General features: G+C 36.9%; 9 protein-coding genes across 11 annotated transcripts; 2 read left to right on the top strand and 7 right to left on the bottom strand.

Moving 5' to 3' along the window:
* Positions 1-40: 40 nt before the first annotated feature.
* On the bottom strand, positions 41-1,597 carry LOC104764460 (importin subunit alpha-1b-like). The gene is made up of 5 exons (XM_010487998.3): positions 1,463-1,597; positions 1,219-1,359; positions 988-1,115; positions 642-899; positions 41-364 (listed from the first exon to the last, which is right to left on the bottom strand). The coding sequence occupies exons 1-5, from the start codon at positions 1,472-1,474 to the stop codon at positions 349-351; spliced, it is 555 nt and encodes a 184-aa protein (XP_010486300.1). The 5' UTR covers positions 1,475-1,597; the 3' UTR covers positions 41-348.
* A 44-nt stretch (positions 1,598-1,641) lies between these two features.
* Positions 1,642-2,010, bottom strand: LOC104764461 (uncharacterized). The gene has a single exon (XM_010487999.2). It carries the CDS (start codon positions 2,008-2,010, stop codon positions 1,711-1,713), a length of 300 nt encoding a protein of 99 aa, XP_010486301.1. The 3' UTR covers positions 1,642-1,710.
* A 4,007-nt stretch (positions 2,011-6,017) lies between these two features.
* Positions 6,018-8,177, bottom strand: LOC104764459 (uncharacterized). Of its 2 annotated transcripts, none has more exons than XM_087502250.1 (5): positions 7,146-8,177; positions 6,807-6,967; positions 6,667-6,697; positions 6,419-6,521; positions 6,018-6,323 (listed from the first exon to the last, which is right to left on the bottom strand). In XM_087502250.1, the coding sequence occupies exons 1-5, from the start codon at positions 7,452-7,454 to the stop codon at positions 6,220-6,222; spliced, it is 708 nt and encodes a 235-aa protein (XP_087358376.1). In that variant the 5' UTR covers positions 7,455-8,177; the 3' UTR covers positions 6,018-6,219. The 2 variants fall into 2 exon arrangements, with proteins under 2 accessions (XP_087358376.1, XP_087358375.1); XM_087502249.1 differs by having other exon boundaries at positions 6,419-6,524; positions 7,146-7,682.
* A 138-nt stretch (positions 8,178-8,315) lies between these two features.
* LOC104764458 (ylmG homolog protein 1-1, chloroplastic-like) lies at positions 8,316-9,358 on the bottom strand. The gene has a single exon (XM_010487994.3). It carries the CDS (start codon positions 9,217-9,219, stop codon positions 8,539-8,541), a length of 681 nt encoding a protein of 226 aa, XP_010486296.2. The 5' UTR covers positions 9,220-9,358; the 3' UTR covers positions 8,316-8,538.
* A 1,726-nt stretch (positions 9,359-11,084) lies between these two features.
* On the bottom strand, positions 11,085-11,601 carry LOC104764457 (uncharacterized). Its single transcript, XM_010487993.2, has one exon. It carries the CDS (start codon positions 11,496-11,498, stop codon positions 11,199-11,201), a length of 300 nt encoding a protein of 99 aa, XP_010486295.1. The 5' UTR covers positions 11,499-11,601; the 3' UTR covers positions 11,085-11,198.
* Positions 11,602-12,824: 1,223 nt separating this feature from the next.
* LOC104764455 (asparagine--tRNA ligase, cytoplasmic 2) lies at positions 12,825-15,691 on the top strand. The gene is made up of 7 exons (XM_010487992.2): positions 12,825-13,576; positions 13,731-13,976; positions 14,082-14,663; positions 14,748-14,933; positions 15,014-15,078; positions 15,160-15,289; positions 15,377-15,691. The coding sequence occupies exons 1-7, from the start codon at positions 13,112-13,114 to the stop codon at positions 15,617-15,619; spliced, it is 1,917 nt and encodes a 638-aa protein (XP_010486294.2). The 5' UTR covers positions 12,825-13,111; the 3' UTR covers positions 15,620-15,691.
* Positions 15,692-16,260: 569 nt separating this feature from the next.
* On the top strand, positions 16,261-17,518 carry LOC104764452 (ras-related protein RABA5b). Its single transcript, XM_010487987.3, has 2 exons — positions 16,261-16,839; positions 17,072-17,518. Exons 1-2 carry the CDS (start codon positions 16,506-16,508, stop codon positions 17,389-17,391), a joined length of 654 nt encoding a protein of 217 aa, XP_010486289.1. The 5' UTR covers positions 16,261-16,505; the 3' UTR covers positions 17,392-17,518.
* LOC104764453 (uncharacterized) lies at positions 17,410-23,116 on the bottom strand. 2 transcript variants are annotated; one of them, XR_015591203.1, is made up of 14 exons: positions 22,190-22,544; positions 21,706-21,815; positions 21,450-21,512; positions 21,197-21,365; positions 20,977-21,081; positions 20,747-20,877; positions 20,114-20,666; positions 19,884-19,949; positions 19,586-19,672; positions 19,209-19,484; positions 18,783-19,122; positions 18,538-18,690; positions 17,912-18,454; positions 17,410-17,813 (listed from the first exon to the last, which is right to left on the bottom strand). XR_015591203.1 is itself a non-coding variant. In XM_010487989.3 (14 exons), exons 1-14 carry the CDS (start codon positions 22,451-22,453, stop codon positions 17,640-17,642), a joined length of 3,024 nt encoding a protein of 1,007 aa, XP_010486291.2. In that variant the 5' UTR covers positions 22,454-23,116; the 3' UTR covers positions 17,410-17,639. The 2 variants fall into 2 exon arrangements, 1 of the variants encoding a protein (XP_010486291.2); XM_010487989.3 differs by having other exon boundaries at positions 19,586-19,662; positions 22,190-23,116.
* Positions 23,117-23,166: 50 nt separating this feature from the next.
* On the bottom strand, positions 23,167-24,702 carry LOC104764454 (auxin-induced in root cultures protein 12). The gene has a single exon (XM_010487991.3). It carries the CDS (start codon positions 24,182-24,184, stop codon positions 23,393-23,395), a length of 792 nt encoding a protein of 263 aa, XP_010486293.1. The 5' UTR covers positions 24,185-24,702; the 3' UTR covers positions 23,167-23,392.
* Between the last annotated feature and the right edge of the window lie 1,914 nt (positions 24,703-26,616).

Raw genomic sequence — 26,616 nt, 5'->3', positions numbered from 1 at the left:
GTCACTTAGCATCGTTCTGTTCCTGGATTGGAATGAAGAATTAGCACCAAATTTGTCTTCTTCTCTCACTTTGATGTTTTATTGGAACAGAGCAATGTGAATTGAGTAGCAAAAAAAACAAAAAAAACAAAATGTCTCGTGAACACAGATCAAATTTCTAGAAAACAACACAGCGTTCACATGTGTCATCAGTTGTCAGTTGCTTATATGTCGCTCCATAAGAAAGAGACTGGTTTAAAGTGAAGCTTTCCTCAACATGGGACACAAACAAGACGAAAGCAGATACTAAAAAAATCCAAAACAAAGTGTTGAAGCTGTATTAACTTCCGCCACAAAAGCAATAGAATTCTAACCCTCCCAAATCCTGCCAACAACAAACAACACTGTATTAGCTTCCGCCACAAATGCAATAACAAATATGTATATATATATATATATATATCCAACATCCTAAAATAAAAATCAAGTAAAACGGGAGTCGAGACCATTGAATATAAAACCCTACAAATTTTTAAACCACCAGGCGAAATCTGCTCTACGTCCAAACAACTAAGAATATCTTGATTCTACATAAACCTGTGAAAAGTCTCAGGGCATAAACCTTCAACCAAATGTGAAACCACCAGCAGTAGGAGCATTACCTGACAAGCCAATACAACTCGAGGAATTTCACAATCTTCTCGTCAGTATTATCGTGACTTTTAAGATCCTCAATCTTCTTCAAACCTCCTGCGTCATCAATCATCTGGGCATACTTATAACCGTCTACTGCCTTCTTCTCGGCTTCGGCAACTTTCAGAATCTTGTATAGACCTTCCAAAGCCGCTGTGACGACCCTTGGATCAGGACACGTCAGGAGATCACACAGCGGTTTAATGCAGCCTTGCCTCACGAGAAACCTGCAAAACGAATAAGAGAGTCAAATTACAAGAATCGTTTCCAAATAGTCAAAACAGAATACATACATAGTGCTTTATTTTTTCTTACTTGATTTGGTCATGATTGCCACCAGAAGTTGCATTAGAAATTGCCCAAAGTGCTTCCTTTTTTACGTCCAACTCACCGGTCTGAAGCAGCTCCAACAGAGGCTTAATAAGGCCAGCTTGAATCACTTGCTGCACAACAAAATTTCCAGTCTTAAATACAAATGAAAAAGCGACTTCTGGTTCTATTAAAAGAAAGATCCGGGGTTTTCGACATTGTTGTCTAGTAACTCACTTGAATATGACTTGTGTTCCCAGCTGTAATGTTAGAGACAGCGCAGCAAGTTTCCTTCTTGATGCTCATCTGTACGTATGGGTTGTTGTATGTGCTGTCCAATATGTTTAACAGACCAGGAAGCGCACTGCTTATAACTGCCTGTTACGGCGATAACAGAGATGATTTACTAAGTAAACACCAAACCTATCAGGAGACATTTCGTATAACAAATAAGGTAGACAATTAGGGATGGTATTAGTACCTGAGTCTGCATATCATCTCCGGTAACAATATTTCCAATGTTTGAACCAGAACCAGAACCAGAACCAGAGCTTCAAACATTTCTAATGTTTTGGCCGAAAGTTGTCATGACTTAGATCATCTTTATCGGAAGCTTTTAGAAGGAACTCTTAGCATTACTGTGATTAAAAATAAATCAAAAATAGGAAAATAATAAGAATTAAAAATAAGAACAAGATAAAGTATTACAATTTTTCACAAGTTACAAAATCAACATAGTGAAAACAACTGAGGACGTAAAATTGGTAAAGACCAAAGGTAAGCATTCAAGATCTTGACGTTTCCACCGTTTGAGATTATCCCCAAAATGATATATCTCATCAACTTCATCGGCTTTCCTATGATGTTCATTCTCCATCTCTGCACCACCATCCTCGGTGGTCCAACCAAGAACCCTCTTCGTCGGTTTCCTAACCGCACCACGGCTCGTTTTCCTTTCCTCCTTTGCTGTGGCCACCAGACCCTCGAAGGAAGACTTGAAATGGCATGGACTGCGTTTCTTCTTACCATGTTTTTAATACCTTCTTCTTTGCTTTTTGGTCTCGGATTTTATCTAGTCTTCAAATTTAAGTTTCTGATGGTTTTGTAAAGCTTGGAATCAAAAGAGCTTTTAATCATTGAAAGAGGCAATGATTATGAGCATCATGAAGGCCTATGGTGAGTAGGATTGGAGGTTAACCTTTTTTAAAAAAATATTCCATTTCTATCTCTCAAATAGTAGTATTGTACTCCTAATCAAGTTAAAGATAAATCATAGATCTATTAACTCAAACTGATCAAGAATAATTTGAGCCTTAAAAAACACATTTGAGTATTCGAGATATCATAAACTGTTACTACTATTGGTAAGCCGGTTTTGGTGACGTCCTCTATTTCATCAACTGGAGTTTTATAACCTTTAAATTTCACAGTTGGTAGATTTTCATTGGAAGTTTATATGACTAAGCGACTTTTTAGTGACGAAGTATAAATCCACCTGATTTGATTCTAATGTTTTGGCCGAAAGTTTTCATGACTTAGATCATCTTTATCGGAAGCTTTTAGAAGGAACTCTTAGCATTACTGTGATTAAAAATAAATCAAAAATAGGAAAATAATAAGAATTCGGTTCTTATTTCATTAGGTGCACATTGAATGAAGATTGACCATATCCCTCCACTGTTGAAAGTTTCTATTATATTCTATCACTTTTGAAAAATCGATTTAAAATAAAAATTTACATCATTTAGAGAATTGATGTATATATTCATGTTTGGTGTAAGATCATTTTTTAAAACGACACAAAATTTATATCATTTAAAACTGATGTTAAATAAATTATATTGATATCATTTAAAATTTACATATATATGCTTTAAAAAGAATAAACGTAATTAGAAGATAAATATTGAAAAATTTGATCGATCAAAAATTATAGCAGATTATTAGCTACAAAGCAAACCTAGCTGTATATTTATTTTCTTTTGGCAAAAAAAAAAAAAACTGTATCTTCATTTTCGTTGGATTATTAAGGATCCTTATTCATCATCATCAAGTAAGTTGTATGAATTATTTTGATTGGAATAATCCATTTAGTAATCAACGAGATAATTAATAAACTAGAGTAGTTACTAATTTTTATATGTTGCTGATAATTGTTTATATTTAATATCTTTTTTTTGTTTGTAAACAAGAAAAAAAAAAAGAGAAGTTTAAGTATCCCACATCGGATACTTCTTAAGTTGTGATGAGACAATATTTTCTATAAATACCAAATTAGTTTGCCTATTTTTAAGTTAACTTGTTCCATATATTAAGCCTTAAAATCAGGTAATTAATGAGTTTGTTTTTATCAAGTTAATTTATTTTAAAGATTCTAGTTACCGTTTAACTAAACTTATCCATAAATATTAATTGTAATTAAATGAATATATTAAAAAAGATTGAAAGTTACTCCCTCTATTCCAAAATATAGAATTGTTTGGCTAAAAGCACGCTTATTAAGGAAAATTTTAACACAAAATAACTCATTAATTGAACACATTAATTGACCACAAAAAATGAAAAAAATAGAATGGATAATTAAGAATATTAAGAGACACGTTTTATTCCACTTAAATAGGGGTTGCTAACAAATTACAAGAAAAAAATTTCAGATGCGAGCCATTTTTTTGTAAACACTTTGAAACTAAAATTCAAATTTTTCACTATGGAGCCATACGAACCAAGAAACTCCAATTGTTTATCTCTATATAATTTCTTTGGTCTAACAATGATTTACCAAATTTTTCATGGATTACAATATTGATTTGAATTTTCCAATCCTAAATCATGGGGCAGAAGTTTTGATTGATTTAAACCAAATTCCAAGGATAGAAGAAGATGATCCTAGTCACGGCGATGAAGTTTTTGATCATCCTATTAATCATAATCTAGGTGAGAATCTTTTTCCATGTTTTTAAATTAGTTAATTTAAAAGTTTAAATAAACCAGAGATAATGCTTTTTGTATACGCATGAGTTTTTAGAGTTACAATAATTTTACAAGTGTTGTTCATCTTCTACATAGTTTTGTTAAATATTTTCTCTTACATACGGTAATTTTACAAGTGCTGTTTTTGTAATTTTAATTAGATTGAGTTACATAGCATAACAGTGACTTTTTTAATTATTGCAGAAAACGATGATCAGTTTCAAGGTGATACGATTCTACCAAGCGGTAGAAGAAATGTTTTTAATCAAGAGAGATGGGCAATTTTCAGTGCTTTGCTAGCAAGAAGTGATAATGGTAATCTCAACAGATATCATACAAAAGAAGTTTCAAATCTTTTTTCAGTGCCTATACAAAATGGAATAATGACACGATAAGTCTCACATAAAATTGTTTTAATACTTGCATAGAAATCTGAGAAAATTCTATATTTTGGAACAAAAAAAAAGCTAAACAATTCTATATTTTGGAACAGAGGGAGTATAAATTATTAAATATTATTCAGACAAAATTATTTTCATATTATTTTTTATAATATTGAATTTAACATCAATTTTTAAATGATATAAATATTTTACATTAGTTTTGAGAAATGATTCAAATATTTTATATCAATTTAATAAAAATGATGTAAGCCTTATATCATTTTTTGTAATTGACGTAAATGAAAATCAATTTTATTAATTAAAGCAAATATTTATTTCAATCGATACAAATTATTTGCATCAACAAAATATAAATCATTTATTAAAATGAAGTAAATTATTTTTACATCATTTAAATGTGATACAAATATATAAAATAAATGATGTAAATCAATCATTTGTTGTAGTGTGAATGCATAAAGTCTCTCTTTTTAACTTTTCCTAGTTGCTAATTGTAATAGGGGGATTTTACGTACGAGAAAGGTTTCAACATTGCGCTCTGCTTAATTTGTTTTTTTTCTTCTTATCTTTTGTTTAGATGACCGCTGTGACACGGAGTTAGACTTGGGTTTTCGGCATTTGGTTGGGCTTCGTCTTCTCACGGCCCAACTGTTCTTTCTGCTGTTAAATCATCTACTCCCGTTCGGTATCATCAATTTTACTAGAAATTGGATTTTAAAATAAACACTAGGATCACACCCGCGCTACAACACGGGGGAATATTTACAAATACATGCAATTTATAACAAAGTAATAATATTATAATTTACAGATTGAAATATATATATTATATTTTATTTTACTATAGTATGGATAATTATGGTGAAATAGTGGAAGAGAAATAAACAAATAAATGATAATATACTGAATTTTCACACAATAAAAGATATGAAAAACAAAAAAAAATCATAAATTTGAAATAAAAAAGAATAAAAATAATAAGTAAATTATATTAATGTATAAAAATAAATACATGTAAATATTTTGCAAATAATTAAATTTGAATTATATTTTTTCAAATGATCAATATAAATACATGAAAATATATATATATATATATTGGTTAATTACGTATATATACACGTGATACTAAATATATTAAGTCTAAGTAAACTATGTGGGCTTTGTACAGAATTAACATGCAGCTAATATACTACTAGAAGTATTGCAAAATGCATACATCATGAGAACAAATGTCCATTTTGTACAGTATTAACATGCAGCTAATATACTTCTCAAAGTACTGCATTAACATCAGCTAATATATTTCTCAAAGAGGTGATCTTTTACATGGAATTCTATCTCATCAACTCACCTTCACGTATTCTCTACTTATTCTTCGACTTAGCCCGGCTCTAGACATGTGCTAGGTGTGCCATAGCACCCGGTCTTTTCATTATTTTGGTTTTTTTTGGTTAAAATGATTTTTTTCACCAAAAATGCATAGGGGAAAAGGCCAATTTTTTTTTAGGTCAGGGACCTTTATTATGTTGAGAGTGTTGTATTGAAACTTTCTCAAATCTTCTCCATATTTTTGCAGTTCAATAGTGATGCACCTTTGTGGAACAGAACCACCGAACCCAAAATGTGAAGTTCACATTAATACAACTGTAACTGCATAAGAGAATCCAAAATATACTACTTTATTATCACATGAAGATTTAAAATTTCTTGGCTAATCCACCACCACCAATCTTCACAAACAAAAACCAAAGATCAGAAAGATCAGATTGTTCAAGAAATTATTTAAGCAGTTACACTTATAGAGTAGAAATCAATGCCAAGCTCCATCTCATCTACTTGCTCTCATGTGATGTTAACGTATTCAATCTCTTGTGTATCTCTCAGCATCAAAGGGCCTTCTTTGTGCATTCCAGTTCAAGTCCTTAGAGACTTCAGAGGCCGGTGCTGCATTCATTGGTGCAAAGGCTGCAACAAGAAAGGTTGTTCAAGACAGCTGAGATACTTATGGTAAGCAGAATGCTGAAGATATACAGCTAAGATACTCGGTGAGGAAAACTCACCTTTATCTCTCATTCTCCTTTCTCTATCAAACTCAAATTTGTCTCTGATCTGATTGACTTTCTCCCAGTTATCACCTTGTGTACTTCTGTTAAACCCTTGCTCCTGCTTCCATTTTCAGATTCTCACAAAACTCAGACTCAAATTTTAAAGAGAACAAAAGAAGGATGCACGCAACAAGATCTCAAAATCTACACAGGCTCGTATATGTTCATTCACTTAAAAAAAACATCATCATTAAAGTTGTTACCTTTGCTTGATCGGTGGACGACCGCCTGTTCCTGTAATGAACAAGGAGATAAACCAATCACATAACCATCCATCCACACACCTACCTAAAACACCATTTTTATAAGAACATGGTCAAGTGGAATAACAGAGATAAGATACCTGTATGGATTAAAATCTTCATCATCTTCTTCAGCAGACTCATAATTAGCATGATCAGTCGCAATTTTCTTTGAATATCCTTCATCCCAATAAAGCCTCTCCCAGTTCTCTCTAAGCTCATTATATAGTTCCATATACTTTTTGCACCATGGCTCATGTTCCTATCATATTCAAATGGCAGCAAAATTAGGTTAAAGACAGAGTTTTTCCAATTGAAACTACAGCACAGAACAATCAATTTGAAAGTAGATAGAAACGAAAGAGCACAGAACAATCAATTCAATCTGCTCAAGCGGCGAAGAATGTAAAAACCGAAACTTTGTTAAAAAAGGAACTCACCGCTTCTTTAAGGACAAGGCGAGTGCGGCGCATGAACTGCTCACGGAGCTGCTTACGGCGTTTATTGGGGATGTTGTCTCTAGGGATTGTGAATCGCTCACGAGGAGGGACGTGATCGCCAATCTCGTGCATCTCTCCGTCGACGATCCACCATTCGGATTTCTCTTCCTTCTTCTTGAACGGAAGAGAAGGCAACTTGCTTCGCCGTCTTGGCTGACCTGCCTCTGTTCTGAAGAGTCGGATCTGTGAAACGCCGCTGTGATGTAGCGACGGCAAAACGGCGCCCAGTCGTTTGACGACAAAGTTCATGGCGGTTTTCCGGCGGCTACTAGAAGTCGGAAGTGAAGTCTCTCATCAGCTAAACAGTATAAAAACGACCTATACCAGAGCTGGTTCTTAAACCGGTAATATTTTGGGTTATGAACCGGTAATTTCACAAAACCGGAATTGAACCTATTCTGGTATAGTCAGTCGTATGATTTGAGGGAGAGAGTTTGGTCATGTGTTCAACGAGTTTGATTTTGTAAGATTATAGATAACTAAAGAGCACTTGCTACTTTTCTTTCCTTAAAACCTTTTAATTGGAACTCACAATATTTTTTCTAAAAGATCAAATAATGGTTGGATCAAAGTTGAGCTGTCATGTGTGATGTGATACCATTACACACATTTGATTGTTGTCTTGTTACCTTTACAGCCAAATCCAAGCAAATGCCACTCTAATTATCGTGAATTATAGATGGGACATGCTTTTGCCTAAACAACCAAGACTCTAAACTCTATACTATACTCTAGTCTATACTATATACCGTTCCACCCACTCTTAAAACTAACTAATTTATTAACCAACGAAGAAGTAACAACATTGTTCGAGAGATATCCGATGGAAACTAGCCAAGTGCCATGAGTTAAGGACAAAGTCAAGCTACACGCAAATACTGGACTTATCTCCAAACACCTTAAACTTCATGCGTCTACCAGTCTTCCAGAGACCCCCATAAACTTCCCAAACCAATCTCATGAATCAGATACAAATGATGAATTCTACTACTTATCAAACTAGATATCGAAAATCTTATAAAAACTCAGACACCCAACCTAGCATGTCTAATTCTCCCCAGCGTCCTTAAACTTTGTGGTTCTTAAACCAAGATGAACAATTTGAGCAGATGCAAGAGAACCCAAAATCTCAACAATTATAAGTCCGCAAAACCCAAAATCTCATTATTCAAAATCAAATTCGAAACAGAAAAGAAAAAAAACGACAAAGCTCATATCTCTCAGTCTTGATATTTCCTAATCTTGGGAGCAAAGATGCAAACTTCCCCAAATCAATGTTTCAAAAACAAAAGCATTAGCTCCAATCTGCTACTGATCTTCCAATTTCTCTCAATCAAGTGCTGCCATGAACAATCGACCCAAGTGTGCCCAGAACAGAGAAAGCAAGCAAAGGACTAACATCAAGCGTATCGAAGATAGGAGGAATAATGTTCCTAAACAGATTCAAGTAAGGATCACAGAGATCTCTAATGGCAGACAAAGGCTGTCTTTCCCACGGGATATTAGGGAACCAACTGAGCAAAACCCTAACCATCAAAACCCCACTGTAAATATCTAACCACTTCTTTATCCCCACCGCAACCACCGTAAGCGGCGTGTTCAAATACCCCGGAGGACGATCTCTGAGCGACGCGAAGAAGACGGGTCCGGCGGTACTGAGTGATAATCGTAATCCCTCCGCGAGTACAGGAGCGAGTTTTTGAGCTAGGATTTTGGTTACGGCGATTGTCAAAGCCGCGAGAGTAGCGAGAAACCGGGTTGACCCGGTTAGTGTGGATGAACGATTCGTTGATTTCGCAGCCGGGAAGATTGGTGTTATCGGCGAAACGGATGCGGCGATTCGGATGGATTTTTTAGGGTTTTGGATGGATAGAGAATGGAAGGGTTTAAGGGGGAAGAAGAGACGGGAAGGTGGTGGTCGTTTGGTGAAGCCATGGAATCTGGTAGGGTTTGAAGCAGATGAAGGAGGAAGTAGAACCGGAGAGCGGAGAGCGAGAGGTGTGATGGTGGCCATCTCCGTTCTTCCGCCTTGTGAACTGAAGAGATAATAAGAGACGATAAAAGGTTTTTTTTTTTTTTTTAACGTCTTTATTAGGAAACAGAATTTGTTACAAAGTCGTTACATAAATGGCTCCGTAAAAATATTGGAGGTCTGAAATATGTTCTACTAATTTTTGGTTGATAATGAGCAAACTTAGCTAACTTATCAGCCGCTTGATTACATTCTCTCTGTATAAGTGAGAATGAAATCCTATCGAATAGATCCGCCCAACTGCAGATATCAACTAGGAGATTATCCATAGTTATATTCGTTGTTCTTCTGTGTATAAGATCATCCAAAGACTTACAGTCTCCTTCAAATATTGCCCGTCGATAGCCTCGACACCATGTTAATTGAATAGCATGTAATAATGCTAGCCCTTCGGTTTCTAGAGGTGTAGATGCTTGTTTGAGTTTTGAGCTGCCGGACAATAGATAAGATCGTCTTTCATCACGAATTATCCATCCTACTCCTATGCTCCCATTGTGTAAGTGAAAGCTGCCATCAAAATTTACCTTGACCACATCTCTTGGAGGAGGTTGCCACTAAGAGGAAATTGAACTTGTTGATGATGTACTGCAATGAGGCCGATGTAATGATGGTTGTGTTGCAGATAGCCATTCTTCCACATCATCTTTAGCTTTCTGAAATACTGAACTTGTCTCCCAAGTTACTTTATTGAAAACAAGATCATTCCTTGATTTCCATATTTGCCAGCCAATCCAAAAAGGTAGATGTTGTGCATTTTTATCCAAGCCAGAGTTGTACATGAGCAGTAATGCTTCAACGTTATCTTCAAGCGATGATGAAAATGTGGGAACAGTAGGGAGATTGGACTGTCGCCATATTATTGAAGCATACTGACATTGGAATAGCATGTGGTTTATTGATTCGGTACCTTGACAGCAACGTTGGCAGGTTTCTTCAATTGGGATTCCTCGACGATTGAGTTCATGAGCAGTTTCTAGGGCAGCAGATAACATTCGCCAGTAAAAATGTTTTGGTTTTGGTGGAAGAGATGTTTTCCATAGTTTCTGTTTTACCAAAGGGTTACCAGGTGGAGGGGTAGTTTGTTCATCGTCATCGGGCAAATGTTGACTCAACCAGTAGCCTGATTTCACGGCGTAAACTCCATTCTTGGTATAATGCCAGATAAGTTTATCCGGGCATTGATGTTGGGGAATATATATGCGTCGGGCAAAGTCCGCATCTTCAAGTGAAAGATGCTGACGTAACTTCGACTCATCCCATTGACGTCCACCAGCTTGCCATAGTTCGTTGAGAACTGTATTTGTAGGTAAGGAGTGAATAGTTGCTGGTCGTGGTGGATGAGATGGAATCCATGGATCAGTTGTAGCCTTGATTGTTGCACCATCTCCGACTTGATATCGGAGCCCCGTTGAGTAGTAGATCACGTCCTTGTAAAATTGATTGCCAACCATGAGAAGACGATAAAAGGTTTCTTATGAGACTCTTTAGGATATAAAACCCAAATCTGTCCAATTTTTATTTTTTATAAATAATTTCCTACTATTTTTTATTGTTATACAAAAATTCTTAATTAACAATTTCTGAATATTATTTGTAGAAACCAAAAAATTATTAATCTTTGACGAAAAACATAATTGGTCATTAGTAAACTAAATATGATAGTTTATTTCATTATTTCAAAAAGAAATGTAATAATGTTATAGTTAATAATTTAGGCATCTAATTAGCATAACTCGTTTGCAATTTGTAGTTTGTAGTGATCAATGACACACAGAGAGACAAAATAATTCAAGAACGAGTTGTTTTTTTCATAAACCTGAATTCTTTAAAGAATAAGCTAGGAAGAATATAATAAATAAGACTTATATTATATAAAGCCGATTATTTAGAGATTCACACAAAAAAGATAATAATAATAATAAGAACAAAGATAAAATATTACATTTTCACAAGTTACAAAATCAACATAGTGGAAACAACTGAGGACGTAAAATTGGTAAAGACCAAAGATAAGCATTCAAGATCTTGACGTTTCCACCGTTTGAGATTATCCCCAAAATGATATTTCTCATCATCTTCATAGGCTTTCCTATGATGTTCGCCCTCCATCTCTGCACCACCATCCTCGGTGGTCCAACCAAGAACCCTCTTCGTCGGTTTCCTAACCGCACCACGGCTCGTTTCCCTTTCCTCCTTTGCTGTGGCCACCACACCCTCGAAGGAAGACTTGAATTGGCATGGACTGCGTTTCTTCTTACCATATTTTTTTACCTTCCTCAAATTACAGTATATTTAATTAGTCTTCAAATTTAAGTTTCTGATTTCGCAAGTTCTTGAACGTGAATTTATAAGTAGGAGAAGCGACTGAGTGATGATATCGATGATGTGTAAAGCTCGGAATCAAAAGAACTTTTAATCATTGAAAGAGGCAATGATTATGAGCATCATGAAGGCCTATGGTGAGTAGGATAGGAGGTTAACCTTTTTAAAAATATATTCCATTTATATCTCTTAAATAGTTGTATTATACTCTAACCAAGTTAAAAGATAAATCATAGATCTAACTCGAACTGATCAAGAATAATTTGAGCCTTAAAAATACATCTGAGTACTGGGGATCATACACTAACTTTTGTTACTACGTACTATTGGTCAGCCGGTTTTGGTGACGCCCTCTATTTCATCAATTAAAGTTTTATAACCTTTAAATTTCACAGTTGGTAGATTTTCCTTGGAAGTTTATATGACTAAGCGACTTTATTAGCCGAGAATAAATATATGACGAAGTATAAATCCACCTGATTTAATTCTAATGTTTTAGCCGAAAGTCTTCATGGCTTATACAAGGGTAGTTTCTATTGTGATGTATCTGCTTATCTGGTCTTTGACATCTAAATATTGTGCACTAGTATTGTATAAACCGGTTTTAATCCTTTTTGTTCTGGTTTAAGTGTATAGATTAAACCAAGTTAGAGTCTGTATATAAAGCAGTCCATGTACATTTTACCAAATCAATGAGAATGAGATTAATTAGTTCCTTTGGTAAAAGTTTCCATTAGTTTGGTAAGAACTTGGAAAGTGTATTGGCATTTTGTTCGATCATTGGCCAATCTACGATACTCTATAAAGGTTAGTTTGGGGAATTATAATTCCTTTTTTACATCATGGGATTATATAAACCATGTTGCTTTCGTCTGCGAATTCTAGACCTCAAGCCTACGTTTAGTTGGGAGGAATAATACTATTTTCTTATTTAAAAGGGTTGATTATGTAATGGTGATCTATTCAGCCTTAGGTTGTGAGCCTCGTGCTAACCATCATTACAATTTACATGTGACCCCAATTCATGCCCCTTTTTTTTCAACTGCATAATGACAAGATCAATCTTACCTAATTACAATCGATACAGCTGGCCGTTTAAACTTTCTAAGCAAGGTCGCTACAAAAGAAAACGCATTTGAAATACTAGAAAAATTAAACCTGAAAAAGACAAAACCTATTGGGCTATTGGGCTATTGGGCTATTGGGCTATTGTGCATAATCACAACGATCTTGTATTATTATTATTTTAACATTATTTAGCTGTTAGGGACAGAGTTCCCGCGAATATCCCAAACTTGAAGAATACCAAACTTTGCCCTTCTCTCTCTGTCTCTGCTTCTATCTGCTTCTCTCCGCAACACTGAAACAATCCTTTTCCTTGTTCCAACAATCTAAACTTCCTCCTAATCTCTCTACTCTCAAACCAAAATTATCTCCAAGTAATCATGTTTATATATAATCTCTTCTTCTCTTTCAATTTCTTCAATTCAATTAACATCACTAAACCCAAATCTTCATCTCAATTTCTCCCATTCTTCTTCCGGTTTTCAAAATGGAATCTTTTGGAAAAAACCATCAGAAAGAGCTGGGTGATGATTTATCTCCCAAACCCATTACGCTATCCAAGTATTCGAACCGGGTCGAGTTAAAGACTCTGCTCGAACGAAGCGACCGCGGCGCAGGATTGGTCGGTAAAAGAGTTGTGATTGGGGGTTGGGTTAAGTCTTCTAGAGCGGTTAAGAAAGATTCTCCTCCTCCGCCACCATCTGTAGTTGGTGTCCCCTCGCCGTTGAGCGGTGGGGATCAATCTCATACGACGGCGAACATTAGGTGCACTGAGATTATTCAATCCAAAATGAATATTTTCAGGAGATTTTTCGATGTATTGAGCGGCGGTGGTGGAAAGACTTATCCAATCTTTGATAAGACGGAACTCGCCGGTCAGAAGACCGCGCCACCACCGGAGTATGTTTTTTACTTCTTGATCAGTGATGGCTCCTCCGTCTCCAGTCTACAGGTATAGCGCATTATACTTCAGATTCACATAAAGTTTACTAATTTCGATGCGAAAACGATAACTAAATTTTTGGCGCATAACATGTTTGATGAAATGCCAATGAGAACTTTTTTTTTTATAGAGAAAAATTCCAAATTTGTTTTTCTCTCTCCAGGTTGTTGTTGATTCTGCATTGTCGACTGTTCCAGCAACTCAGCTTATGGCTCTAGGGACTTGTATTGTAGCTGAAGGTGTGTTAAGACTACCATTGGCTGCTTCTACAAAACATGTCATTGAGCTTGAGGCAGATAAGCTTCTTCATGTTGGAACAGTGGATCCAGAAAAGTATCCACTGTCAAAGAAACAACTTCCTCTGCATATGCTTAGAGACTACTCTCATTTCAGGCCCCGCACCACTACGGTATTACTATTTTTATTTCTACATTTTTTTTTTCACAAATGGTTTGGTGTTTTTCATGAAAGAGCAATTAGTTAATATAGATTTCTCTTCTATTTGTTGGTGAAGGTTGGGTCGGTAACTAGAGTGCACAGTGCGCTAACCTTAGCGAGCCACACATTCCTTCAATACCATGGGTTTCAGTATGTTCAAGTACCAGTCATCACAACCACTGGGTTTGGCGAAATGTTTAGGGTCACTACTCTTTTAGGTAAAACTGATAATAAAGAGGAGAAGAAGTCTGTCAAAGAAAAAGATGGATTTAGCATTGACACTGTAAAGGCTGCGATAAAGGAAAAGACTAGGCTGATTGATCACCTCAAGAGATCTGACAGCAACCGAGAAGCTGTGGTTGCTGCTGTTCACGACCTGAAGAAAACAAGCGATCTTGCATCTCAGCTTGAGATGAAACAAAATTCCAAATCAGGAACTACTTTGGTCAAATCTGAGAAGCTTGATTTCTCGAAAGATTTCTTTGGTCGTGACACTTATCTGACTGCTTCTGGGAGGTTTCATCTTGAGAGCTATGCCTCTGCACTTGGAAAAGTTTATACCTTAGGACCGCGTTTCGTAGCTGATAAAATTGACAATGCAAGGCATTTGGCAGAGATGTGGAATGTGGAAACTGAGATGGCTTTCTCGGAATTGGATGTAAGATTGTTATAATTATAACATTGATTTTGGTCATTCAGTGATTTTTAACAAATGGTGACTTGAGTTCTTTTGATGTTACAGGATGCTATGGATTGTGCTGATGAATACTTCAAGTTCCTCTGCAAATATATTATAGAAAATCGTCATGAAGACATGAAATTCATATCAAAACGAGTTGACAAGACCATCACCACACGTCTTGAAGCAACAGCGTCCAGCTCTCTTTTGAGATTCTCCTATACTGAAGCCATTAGTCTTCTGCAAAAGGTATAACACTCTCACATCCCATATATTTTTCTACTTACTGATTTTTTGTGACATCATAATGATCTGCTTATCTGTAACAGGCAACCGCTAGAAAATTTGAAACCAAGCCTGAGTGGGGCGTTGCTTTAACAACAGAGCATCTAAGGTATTGGTTTTGCTCATGCTGAGCCTTTGTTTCAAGATCTGATTCTCATATTTTTCCCTTTTCACCGGTTTAATGTTGCAGTTATCTAACTGATGAGATCTACAAAGGTCCTGTGATTATACATAGTTACCCGAAAGTAGCTAAACCGTTTTACGTACGGTTGAATGATGATAAGAAGACTGTAGCAGCATTTGATCTGGTCGTACCAAAGGTAAGAAGAGAACCAAACCAAACATTGATCCAAATTTAGGAATTCAAAGTTGTAGAATCTTACGGAAGTCTCCAACTTTCTTTATAGGTTGGTGTTGTAATCACCGGGAGCCAAAATGAAGAACGGTTTGAGGTTTTGAATGCAAGGATTGGTGAATGCGGGTTCACGAGGGAGAAGTTCGAGTGGTACTTAGATTTAAGGAGGCACGGGACAGTGAAGCATTCAGGAATAAGCTTAAGCACGGAACATATGCTTCTGTTTGCGACCGGACTTCCTGATATCAAAGACGCCATTCCTTTCCCTAGAAGTTGGGGCAATGCAAACAACTAAATCAACCTCATCTACAAACTTGTTATGTAATCTATGTAACCATACTTGGTAAAGTAAGAAAAGAATTGTATAGCAACGTGTTCATAAATGATCTGGGGATTGTATACTTTGGATGAAAATGATAAATAAGCTTTAAGATATATTTTTTTTAAAAAACTATAAGAGAGTTGCAATCATACAAGTGAGCTGTTAACAAAGACCAGACAAGTAACGCAAGTACAGTAGTCCGAAGCTTGAAGGACATTTGAAAGTCCCATTGCTTACTTTGAAGTATTCTAGTTACAGGTACAAATTATACTCAAAATTCCGAATATTTGTCTTCTTGTACTCATCCATACTTAGATTTTGATGCTTTGTGAAACTAAAATTGAATTCAACAATAATTATCGAACCACACAATATTAGTCAATTTTTGGGTTGTCAAGATATAAAACTGGCTGGTAGCAGAATTTTTTGATGACAATTCTTGTAAGCTTTTGAAATATAGTTTGGAATAAATATGTTGGTTGTGCCATAAAATATGAGCAAACTCTTTAAAAACAAAAAATATTGTTGAAAAACGTACCAATTTTTGTCTTCAATTCATAGAAACTAATTCAGAAATTACTACTAATTTAATTAGCAAATTCTAAAGAGTCTTTAAGCAAATTTATGATTTATCAGAAAAGTGACACCAAAATGCTTAGAATTAAGTATGGCCTTAATCACAAAGTCTTAAACGCAATTAAGTAAAGAATTAATGAAGATAGTCTATATAGGAAACCCCGCCAATCACGCAGCTTGTCTGTCACCACTTTACCACTTATCAAAGCTTAGGTTCTCCCCTTGAAAGCCTGCAATAACCATATCACCACAATCTCAAGAAGAAAGAAGAAAGAAGAAGAAGATGGGTAAGGAAGACGACCGAGGAGAAGAGTACTTGTTCAAGATTGTCCTAATCGGGGATTCAGCTGTCGGAAAATCGAACCTGCTGTCTCGGTTCTCTCGGGATGAGTTCGACACGAACTCCAAGGCGACAATCGGAGTGGAGTTTCAGACGCAGCTGGTGGAAATCGAAGGGAAAGAAGTGAAAGCTCAGATCTGGGACACTGCTGGTCAAGAGAGGTTTAGGGCTGTCACTTCTGCTTACTACAGAGGTGCTTTTGGTGCTCTCATCGTTTATGACATCACCCGAAGCGACACTTTCCAAAGCGTTAAACGTTGGCTTCAAGAACTCAACAGTACGTTATTACTGCCTCTTCTTCTCTCTGTTTTGTTCCACTTTGGTTTGATTCTGCTGCTATGTATCTGAGCCATTGTTTCTTATCTTAAGTTTGAGGCAATGAGATGTGTGATTTGGGTTCTCTGAGTCTATAAGATGCTCTGTATTGCTCCCTTTAAGTTTGAGAGTCTTTGTCTACGGTTGTGAATTCAAACAAAAGTCTGACACTTTGTGTTTTGTTACCTCGCAAGCTCATTGTGACACGGCGGTGGCACAAATGCTAGTTGGGAACAAATGTGATTTGGAAGATATCAGAGCGGTTAGTGTGGAAGAAGGGAAAGCTCTGGCAGAGGAAGAAGGGTTGTTCTTCATGGAGACATCAGCTTTAGACGCCACAAACGTAGACAAAGCCTTTGAGATTGTCATCAGAGAGATATTTAACAATGTCAGCCGTAAACTTCTCAACTCCGATGCTTACAAGGCTGAACTTTCAGTTAACAGGGTCAGCCTTGTCAACAACCAAGATGGCTCCGAGAGCTCTTGGCGGAATCCGTCTTGTTGCTCCCGATGATTTTAAAACGATCTTGTGTTTTTACCAGAATAAACCTTATATGGTTATAATTATCATTTCGGAGTTGTAAGATACTCGGAATCTATTTTGTGTTGTTACTCTGTGCTACACATCAGTTCTGCCCGAAGGATCAGAGCAAAATGGCAAAAAACATGAATTTGAAATCCAACTCTAATGGGACTATATATGTACATACTACATAAAAAATAATATAGAACAGATGCAATGGTTGATTGGGTACAAATAAATCAGGGTTTTCGTAAAGCAGAACCAGCACCCATTACTACTGCCAAGACAAGGCCAAGACCAGCACCAAGTGAAGCTCCCACGGCTGCTGCTGACATTGACGATGACTTGGCCTGTGAACCATCTACTGCACGGTCTTTGGCTAGTTCAACCAACAGTCTGTCCCTAGCAAGTTCCTAAGAGTTTGATGGAGTTATATTAATATTGAAGCGACTTGGACACTCTATTGATAGTTATCACATAAGCGCTGTATCAGCTAAGAGAGTATTTATACCTGAAAGCAAGCTTCTTCTTGAGATTGAAGAACGCGATGGACAAGCTGGCAAAGGGAGTTCACACCATCCACTGGGAAAACAGTGTCTTTTCTCTGAAAAGGCTTTTTGACAAGGTCGAGTGGAGCAAATATTAGCTTCTGCGCACCTACTGATCCTTCATTACCCGCATTCACAGCTGCCCAAGGCAATGAGGAACTTCCAGAGCCAGAAATAATATAAGGGATAGAGTTAACGATTCCAGTTGTGTTTGGTGACGCTTGATATGCCTGAAGTACAGCTTCAATAGCGGATTTCTGCTGATGGGCACTGACTGAGAACTTGTTTGTTATGGCGAGGACCCAAGGGATACCTAGAGATTTAACCTCATCTAACAGAAGAGCAAGTGCTGGTTGCTGTTGCTGCAGCTGTGTTGTTGAGTTCTGGTAACGTGGTATTCTATGAGAGAGATTGTGAACAAGAATAACTAAATCTATCTTTTTACTTAGAATACGAACTCCTTTCCATAGTTCTTCTCTAAATCGAGAAGCCTCTAAGTTCAGCTCCTGCATCAGAATACTAAAATGATATACTAACTCTAGGAAAATAAAACTTAAAGCTTGTGGAACCAGAATGTGATGTAACCAACCTGCAGGTTTACACCCACTGTGTCCGAGTAGCAAACACCACCAATTATACATTCTTGAACATCAGACTGAATCTGCATATTCTCCACATGACTCATCGAACTCAGCATGCTTTGACCCAGTATTGCCCGGAATAGAGAGGTTTTACCAGCACCCTGCGCAGACAGATGAGCCAGATATATATAATTACATGCAATATATGAAAAACATGTAGTGTTATATACCAATGAAACAAGGACGGCTGTACCTCAAGTCCGAGTAATCGCACCCTCCGTGTTCTGACCTCAACCTCCTTAGCCACTGTAGCAAAATCACTAGTGCAGAATATGTATAAGTCCTCCAAACCTTCAGGACGAACAAACTTGTCCTCTTGAAAAAACCCTAGGTTGATTCCTTCCTTGGGGAAACCGGTGTTTGAATCAACAGACGAGAACATAGGAACTAGAGGATCTTCAACTATCTGGTTGCTTGGAGGTTGTTTCAGGGGAGTTCCAATGACCACCCTAATTTTCTGTAGTTCTGTCTGTTCTACATTATCAGAAGAATAAGCTGGTGCTGAAGGGAAGGATTCCACGGTAGTTGAGCACCTACGGAGAGTTAATCACTAACAATTTAACAATTGTATCACATAAATTGGTCATTCATTAGAAAATAGAAAATAAGGTGGACATACCAGTGGCCATTCACTTGTGCATGTACAAAAGAACACAAATGCAAGCCAAATCCAGTGATATCAACTTTTAGAGGTTCTGCATTTTTATCACCAGGAACGCCTTTCCAGCCAAGCGGAGCGATAGAAGTGGCCGTTCTAATAACCGGTGATTCAACAATGTGCCCAAGCTCTACACTACCACCAACTGCAAGTCCAAGCCACTGTTGTAAATGTGGAAACTGCTTTTGTTGATCCACTCCGAATAAACCATCAATATCCATGCAGAGGTCATGTATTCTATAAGAATAAAAGAAGCATGTCAATAAAAAAAACATACCAAATCAAGGGGTAATCGGCCCACACCTGGAATTTTGGACAAGGAAAAGAGAAACTATTACCTCTGGAAGCGAGCCCTATATGACTTCATAGAATGTGACTGAAGACGTTCTCTCAGTTCGGTTATCACAGATCTGACCTGAAAATATCTTTGCCAAAAAAATGCAACCAAATAAGAGACCTTCAACCACAAACTAAATATGAAGGTAGGCATGCATGTAAAATCGAGGTTCGAGATATTGAGCATCCAAATCTACAAGCGCCTCAAGTTAGGGAACTCCAAAATTAAAGAAACTTGATAAATTCAACAGTTAAAAAAATCACTTATTAGCATGTCTATGTGCAAAAAAAACCTCATACCGATGTCAATTTAGAGTACTCTCCTTCTGAAAGTGATTCCACAGATGCAGTTCCCAAGAGATATAGCTGTGATACGAAAAATAAACTTAATGAGATGTCACTTATTCATGATTCTACTGAAGGAAAAAAAAAACATCGAAGCTGATAATATGCCATCGAATTAGCATTTCCAATCTTGATAAAGTAAAGTAGGTTAAGTACCACATTTGTATATTAGTTATAACATCTACCTCTCCAAACGGAACATAAGAAGGCAGATAAGGAACCCTAAACCCATTGGACGAGTTGGTCTTTCCTTCACTTTTTCCACTAACTGTTTCTCCATTGCCAGTATCTGGCAATGGCTTGAGAGATATACCATCCCTACCCTCCTCAATTTCAAGAGATTGTGGTTCAATAACCACGTCCCCAGCTGACACTGAAGATACAGTTGCAGTAGAAGTCTCTGCAGGATCCACTTTCTTTCCTATATACCTATCCAGTTGTTTCTTAACAGCCTCTAGGGGAACAAGTCGTGAAAGCCTCCAGAATGAGTTCTGAACAGGGCCAACACCAATGACTAACTGCTCGTGTTCTTTACCTTTTGTCTTTTCTGCCTCTGATGTTACACCCTGACCATTCTTTCTGGACAATGACAAATCTGCGGCTTCAGCTTCTCCAGCCATTGACATTCTTTGCTCATTGTAATGATGAAAATATGCAGGAGATAATATCCTCGGGACCAAATCTTCAGGAATACAATAGCTTTTGAAATAATGATGCCATCCTTTTTCATGGACGTAACTGCAAAGGAGAGAAAAACACAACATGAGAATGCTATTGCTAAACCCAGCCATATGTTTGATTGGTACTCTAAAACATACTCTCTCAACGCAGCATTCCCAACAGGAGGCTGGGAGAAGGTTATACATTTGACATGAATATTTCCATTGTCTTTCTTCGTAGAAGAGGCAGCAACAACCCTTAATATGGCGAGTGTAGCTAACGCAGCTACCTACACAAGTGAAAGAAGGAAATACAAAACCCACGAGTCAGCAAAGCTAAGTTAGATGTGAAAATGAACGACAAGGGTAAGAAAACATAGAGCACTTACAGCTCCACCAAGTGAGTGTCCACATAATACAAGTTTTCGTTTCTTTTTCTGAGCAAGCCTATAAAGTTCCAGAGCAGGTATCCCCTTAGCACGAGCCAAGAATCCCTAGTTGTTAACATTTAAGGGGATAACTTTTAGAAAATATCAACTTATTTTGAACCCTCTGTACTGAAGGTACAAAAGAGAAGAAAAAGTCTACTCCAAAGTGCCACGAGCATACCCGATGAGCAGCAGGTTTGGGCTTCTGTCTAAGTTGCTTAGGATTCCGCAGACCCTCCCCGTTATTTTTCTGTGGTTCACTTTGAATTGGCTCTGCGATACATTCATCCTCTGCGACATCATCGTGAAATATATGACCTTGAAGTATATTTGCGTCGGCCATGATGTCCCTAGAACACACCCACGAATGAAAAAACACATCTCTTACATCTGAGCTATTTTGTTTTCCAGGGAACAGAAACTCCAAGACTTACTTATATTGCCTAGTTCCGACAAAGGATGCAAATAATGTATCACCTGCCTCAGCAAGTAAATACCTGCATTAACATATTATTCCTTAAGTTAACTTCCTTATACATAAACCAACTTTGAGCATTATGAACTACACACCACAAATGCAGCCATGGGACATAAAGTATTAAAAATCCAAATATAAACTCAAAAACATTTCTGTAAATTAGTAACGAAGTTGATGAATAATTCCAAACGGTAAAGAGATGAAAAAACAACCTGTGAGGAACGTGATCAGATGAAGGTTGAACCCTCTCCAAGGAAACAAATTGGCCACCAAAATCGGCTTTAAATTTGTTAACAGCTCGAACCATCTCACTTGCAGGTCTCTATTACAATACAGCCTCCATTAAAAAGAAACAATACAATAGCCTAAACTGAAATTCCCAAAAATTAAGCTAGCTACATCTCATTGCAAAGTTACATTTTTTAAAATTAAAAAAAAAAAAAAAAAAAAAAAAAAAAAAAAAAAAGAAAAGAATAAAGAGAGATATGAAACAGAGAGAAAGATCGAACTTTTAAGTTCCTGTATAAAACAATTACAACAGTACACATATGCACAAGCTGATGATTACACTACACAACACCTTCTAACTGAATAACTAACTAACTAACCGAACCTCTTACTTAATCTGTAATTAACGAGACTAGATTGATTTACATTAACACAATGATTAATGAAAAGCATAAGACTAATAATCACCTTGTAAACACACTCGGAGAGGACCATGCAACAGAGTATGTCCTGTAAATCTTCGACAGACTCGGATTTAAGGGCGAGACAAAGATCCTCAATTTGCTTCTTACGCTTCTCATACTCCCGGCGGATCTTAATCCTCTGATCAGCATCTCCTCCGTTCCACGGTGGCCACCGGAATTTCCATTGAATCGGTCCCCACGAAACCCGTAAAAACCTCGCTCTCTGGTCTCTGATCCACGATTCCACTCGGTTCTGTATCGACTCCATTGCTAACCTCTGGTTAATAATTAATAATACATACTATGCGTCTCTACTGAATCGAAAACTCAGAAACGCGTTCGAGCATTAGAGTTTTTTTTAAATCGCGTTGAAGTTTAAAAAAAAAAAAAAAAGGAATATTCAGGGTGAGATTTGAGAAGAAAAGATGATAGAATTAGAATCAATTAAGGAAGCGCCTTAAAAGAGAGTAATGTTTATTGTAGCAGGGAAGAGCCAGAGAGAGAGAGGGTTGGGAGATTGAATCAGCAGCAGCAGCAGCAGCAGCATCAAAACAAAACGCATATGCGCCTCCTGGAAATGGTTGAAACTGTCTTTAATTAGTTCTTGGGTCGTATAGTAACAGATATAACTAATTGGGCTTTAGGCCCAATATGTCGAGATGTTAAACCCGGGAACAAGTTTTGAGATTTCATGATATAGAAAACAATTTGATTTCGTTGTCATCTAAATAATGTATTTGTTGAAAGACAGAAGCACCCAACAACAAAACAAAAACCGTATTATCACTTGTCACTGTTCTTCATCGTGGACAACAGCAAATTGAACAAACTATAACTTTTTTTAAAAAGGCTTTGAAAAGAAAATAAAACGGAGAAACACACGAATATGGTGGGTAGTGGTGGTAGTAACACCAAAATCTCACCATCTGGCGTTTGGTTTGTTTATGAAAGTAGTCTATATAGTGAACGGCACACGGCAGATTTTAAGCAGATAAGATGATATGATGATGATAACAGTAATTGCATGGTCCATACAAATCCATTAACTCTCAAGAATATTTGTAGGTAAGGTAACGAGGGAAGGTGAAAAAAAGTAAATGACTCTACGACTAATATAGTACTAAAAATAGTATGGGGGCTATCTCCATTATTGCACGTACCAAAGGAAAAAAAGAAAAAAAAAGGGAAACTCAGAGAGAGATCATGTTCAGAAAATAAAAATAGAAGCCAACAAAACCATAATTCCCAAATTAACCCCAAAATTTACTTTCGTTGTCAATGACCCTGCGTTCCCTGGACCTCCCGCCGCTTGCCCTGGCGTAGTCGAGCCGCCACCGGTGGCCGGAGACGGAGCAGAGCTCGGTGCATCGGCGGTAAAACTCAGGACACGGTGTGAGTTCAAATTATCCGGAGCGAAAGGATGCACTCCGAGACGACCGTTGGTATAATTCCCGCCGATCTGCCACACCTGATTCACACTATCGGCTCCAGCCGGAACCTTAACCGTCGTGAAAATAGCGATCCTGCCGCCGCTCAACGACTCGGCGCGTAGGTTCCAGAACTCGAAGGCGAGTTGGCCTTCCACGAGACTTCTGTAGCCGCTGATGTTGTACGTCTTCACGACGGGAGCAGCACCGGCTCTGGATCTGTAAGCGACGAAGGCCTGAGAACCGGGCATCTTAGTCCCCGTCGGGTTAATAGCCCAAGAGACCCAGCCGCCGATGGTTTGAGACGGTGTTGCGACGAAGGCGACGGAGAGAGATGAGTTTGAGGCATTGTAGGTGTAATGGAGGTAGGAATCAAGAACGGGAAGGTCCTGGCAAGTGTCGAACGAGGCGGCGGAGTTTAGCTTCTGAGTGGAGCAAGAAGTCTGTGAAATCACCGGTGAGATTAGGGAGACGAAGCAAGCAACGACGGCTAAGATTAGAAGAGAAGAAGAAGGAGAAGCCATGGCTGAGTAGTATGATAAGACAGAGGTTAAGACAGAACACATGGACATGAGATGTTTAAATAGAGGGAGAGAAGTGTTTATGTCCTGAAGTTATGGAGTGTTTTGGTTCAGTGCATCGGTTCTACGATTGAGGTAATCAGGGAGAGACGTTAAGATGATGCCACGTGTTGAGTTGACCGTGATAAAGGGGAAAAGTCACGTTCGCGATGTGAATTGGTTTTGTTATTAAAAAAAAGTCGGAGATAATTAAATAGGTAAGGGAGGAATTTGAGGGTAGAGAGAGCATGTGGAGAGTGCGTGTTCTTGTGGATGTTGACTTGCAAACTGCAACTTCAAGTTGCGTCTGTGATCTTTTGTGTGTATACGTATATTGTCATCGGTCAAATGGGTTGAATTTTTTTTTTCTTTCCTTATGCATGACTGATATTTTTGTGTCTATACGTATATTGAAACTAAAGGGGGTACTAAGCCAAATGTTATTTCTTCTTTGATATTTTTTGGTGTTTTCTTTTCACCTTTTTTCCTAGCTAGTTGTTGGGCAACTTTGAATATATACCAATTCACGTCTACCTCAATTACTCTTTTTTTTTACACTTTTTCATATTGTTCGAGAATCGTTTTATTATTACATTTAGGCATATAGCAGTTAGAGAGAGACCCACGTTAAATTTGTCAATACCAAATTTCTGTAAAAATGTTCCCGCGTTTCTCTCTTTAGTTTAATATCTCGCTCTATGCGAAAAAGTCCAAGTTCTTTTTGTCAATAAGAAAATGGAAATGGTCCTCTCTCTCTCTCTCTCTCTCTCTTTATTTTCCGATATTTCATGAGAGATGTCGACGAAAGATGCATGGAGAAGAAGAAGACATAAAAAGGCTGCTTACATAAGCATTATTGCATACGTGACGTTTCCATATGTACAGTCCCTATGTGGGTGTTTCTTGTTCACGTGGTTTGTGGAGAATATAATATTTTCCTCCTATTTATAGTGTATCATGATATTTTTTTATATCCATCCTATGAGCTATATAACAAATACTTTATATTTCTTTGCTTGAATGATCGAATCTTTTAGATATACAAATAGTTTGTTCTGTATTGAATAAAATATCTCAACGCCACAAATCGTTTGAACTTTGAAGTGAATATCTCGGTCTACTTCGACATACGATAAAATAACAGTATCACAATCCGAAGATATGTATTCTAGTTGAGCCGGGGTATGTTATGGGCCATGGAACGGGTAGAAAACAACAAGTCACAAAATATCTGTCCAGATTTGATGAATTGATCATAAAAGATAACTTATGAAAATGGAATTTTGTCAACAATTGTGTCTCGATTAATTATTCTTTTCTGGCATATGTTTTATATATTAAACGACAGTCAAGTTTACATCAGAGACATCATTTATAGTACAAGATATTGAACCTTTTTCATACGTTGTTATATACATATGAAAATAGAATGAAAATTAGCGATAAAAGGTGAACAATGAACTCATAATTATGTAACAAAAAGTATTCACAAAGTCTAGCCAAAAAAGATTAAAGGCGTCAAATAATGAAATAAAGATTGCATCCACAGAAATGGGAAGAAGATTGGGTGAAAAGGGGTTAGAAAGAAATTACACACGCTTTCTGTCCTTAACTTTTTGTACGAACGTCACTAGTCCTATAATAATCATTCATGGCTACCCACTATTTTTTTTGTTTTATGCTTTAGCTCGTTTATATATATTTTTTGTTTTGTTTAATCTATCTCTTTAGTCTAGGCCTATTAACTCAATACAAATTTCAAACCTAATGGGCTTTGGATCCATCATCCATCACGTGTAAGAAGAAAGTTTTTAAAGGATATGTGCGTTGATACCAAACATTGGATGCAGAGATTGCGCACAAATGTATCGACCAAGAAGAGGAAGGAGATTGTTGAGCGTGCTTCTCAATTGGATGTTGTTGTTACCAACAGATTGCTAGATTGCGAAGCCAAGAGGACGAGTACGCAGTAGGCACACACTGACACACACAAAAAAAAAAAGGATTATGTGTTCGGTTCTTTTGCCTACAAATGTCCTCTTTCTGAAATTTTTCTTTATTTTGTTTTGTTTGTTTTTCTAATGGGCTTAGCATCATGTGTCAATTATCTGAGATTTATATTATAACTTACTAGTATGATTTTGGGACAAATGTATGAATGAATTATGAATCTAATAAATCACAGTATCACACTTTAAATTTTAATCTGATGAGTGTTTTAAAAGCAAACAAATGCATCCAATTTCATCAACTAATAAGATAATCATATTTTTGTTGACTTGACCCAAAGAAAAAGTTAATTATATTATTTGACAGCATTTATTTTTCTACAACTTGGTTAAACTATAGGGTAAAAATATAGTATTAATAAGATTTTGATTATCTGTTTATGGTACTAAATCTTATAAAAGATACCCAATGAAAAAGGAAATTTCAAAATCCGG

The sequence above is a fragment of the Camelina sativa genome, chromosome 19, assembly GCF_030686135.1.
Source record: "Camelina sativa cultivar CO46 ecotype springtype chromosome 19, ASM3068613v1".
Taxonomy (NCBI): domain Eukaryota; kingdom Viridiplantae; phylum Streptophyta; class Magnoliopsida; order Brassicales; family Brassicaceae; genus Camelina; species Camelina sativa.
This window is presented reverse-complemented; position numbering and strand designations above follow the sequence as displayed.

Excerpts from the sequence above, each read along its gene's own strand:
- LOC104764453 (XM_010487989.3), bottom strand. The coding sequence starts at position 22,453 with ATGGAGTCGATACAGAACCGAGTGGAATCGTGGATCAGAGACCAGAGA. Across the intron at positions 21,513-21,705 it reads TCTGATCACGTTCCTCACAG|GTATTTACTTGCTGAGGCAG; the intron begins GTTGTTTTTTCA and ends ATGTTAATGCAG. Across the intron at positions 17,814-17,911 it reads AAGAAGAAGCTTGCTTTCAG|GAACTTGCTAGGGACAGACT; the intron begins GTATAAATACTC and ends TCAAACTCTTAG.
- LOC104764459 (XM_087502249.1), bottom strand. The coding sequence starts at position 7,454 with ATGAACTTTGTCGTCAAACGACTGGGCGCCGTTTTGCCGTCGCTACAT. Across the intron at positions 6,698-6,806 it reads GAAGATTTTAATCCATACAG|GAACAGGCGGTCGTCCACCG; the intron begins GTATCTTATCTC and ends TGTTCATTACAG. Across the intron at positions 6,525-6,666 it reads CGTCCACCGATCAAGCAAAG|CAGGAGCAAGGGTTTAACAG; the intron begins GTAACAACTTTA and ends TGAAAATGGAAG.
- LOC104764457 (XM_010487993.2), bottom strand. The coding sequence starts at position 11,498 with ATGGTAAGAAGAAACGCAGTCCATGCCAATTCAAGTCTTCCTTCGAGG.
- LOC104764461 (XM_010487999.2), bottom strand. The coding sequence starts at position 2,010 with ATGGTAAGAAGAAACGCAGTCCATGCCATTTCAAGTCTTCCTTCGAGG.
- LOC104764455 (XM_010487992.2), top strand. The coding sequence starts at position 13,112 with ATGGAATCTTTTGGAAAAAACCATCAGAAAGAGCTGGGTGATGATTTA. Across the intron at positions 13,577-13,730 it reads CCTCCGTCTCCAGTCTACAG|GTTGTTGTTGATTCTGCATT; the intron begins GTATAGCGCATT and ends TTCTCTCTCCAG. Across the intron at positions 15,290-15,376 it reads TTGATCTGGTCGTACCAAAG|GTTGGTGTTGTAATCACCGG; the intron begins GTAAGAAGAGAA and ends CTTTCTTTATAG.
- LOC104764458 (XM_010487994.3), bottom strand. The coding sequence starts at position 9,219 with ATGGCCACCATCACACCTCTCGCTCTCCGCTCTCCGGTTCTACTTCCT.
- LOC104764452 (XM_010487987.3), top strand. The coding sequence starts at position 16,506 with ATGGGTAAGGAAGACGACCGAGGAGAAGAGTACTTGTTCAAGATTGTC. Across the intron at positions 16,840-17,071 it reads TTGGCTTCAAGAACTCAACA|CTCATTGTGACACGGCGGTG; the intron begins GTACGTTATTAC and ends TTACCTCGCAAG.
- LOC104764454 (XM_010487991.3), bottom strand. The coding sequence starts at position 24,184 with ATGTCCATGTGTTCTGTCTTAACCTCTGTCTTATCATACTACTCAGCC.
- LOC104764460 (XM_010487998.3), bottom strand. Across the intron at positions 1,116-1,218 it reads GGAACACAAGTCATATTCAA|CAAGTGATTCAAGCTGGCCT; the intron begins GTGAGTTACTAG and ends TTTGTTGTGCAG. Across the intron at positions 900-987 it reads GGCAATCATGACCAAATCAA|GTTTCTCGTGAGGCAAGGCT; the intron begins GTAAGAAAAAAT and ends TTCGTTTTGCAG.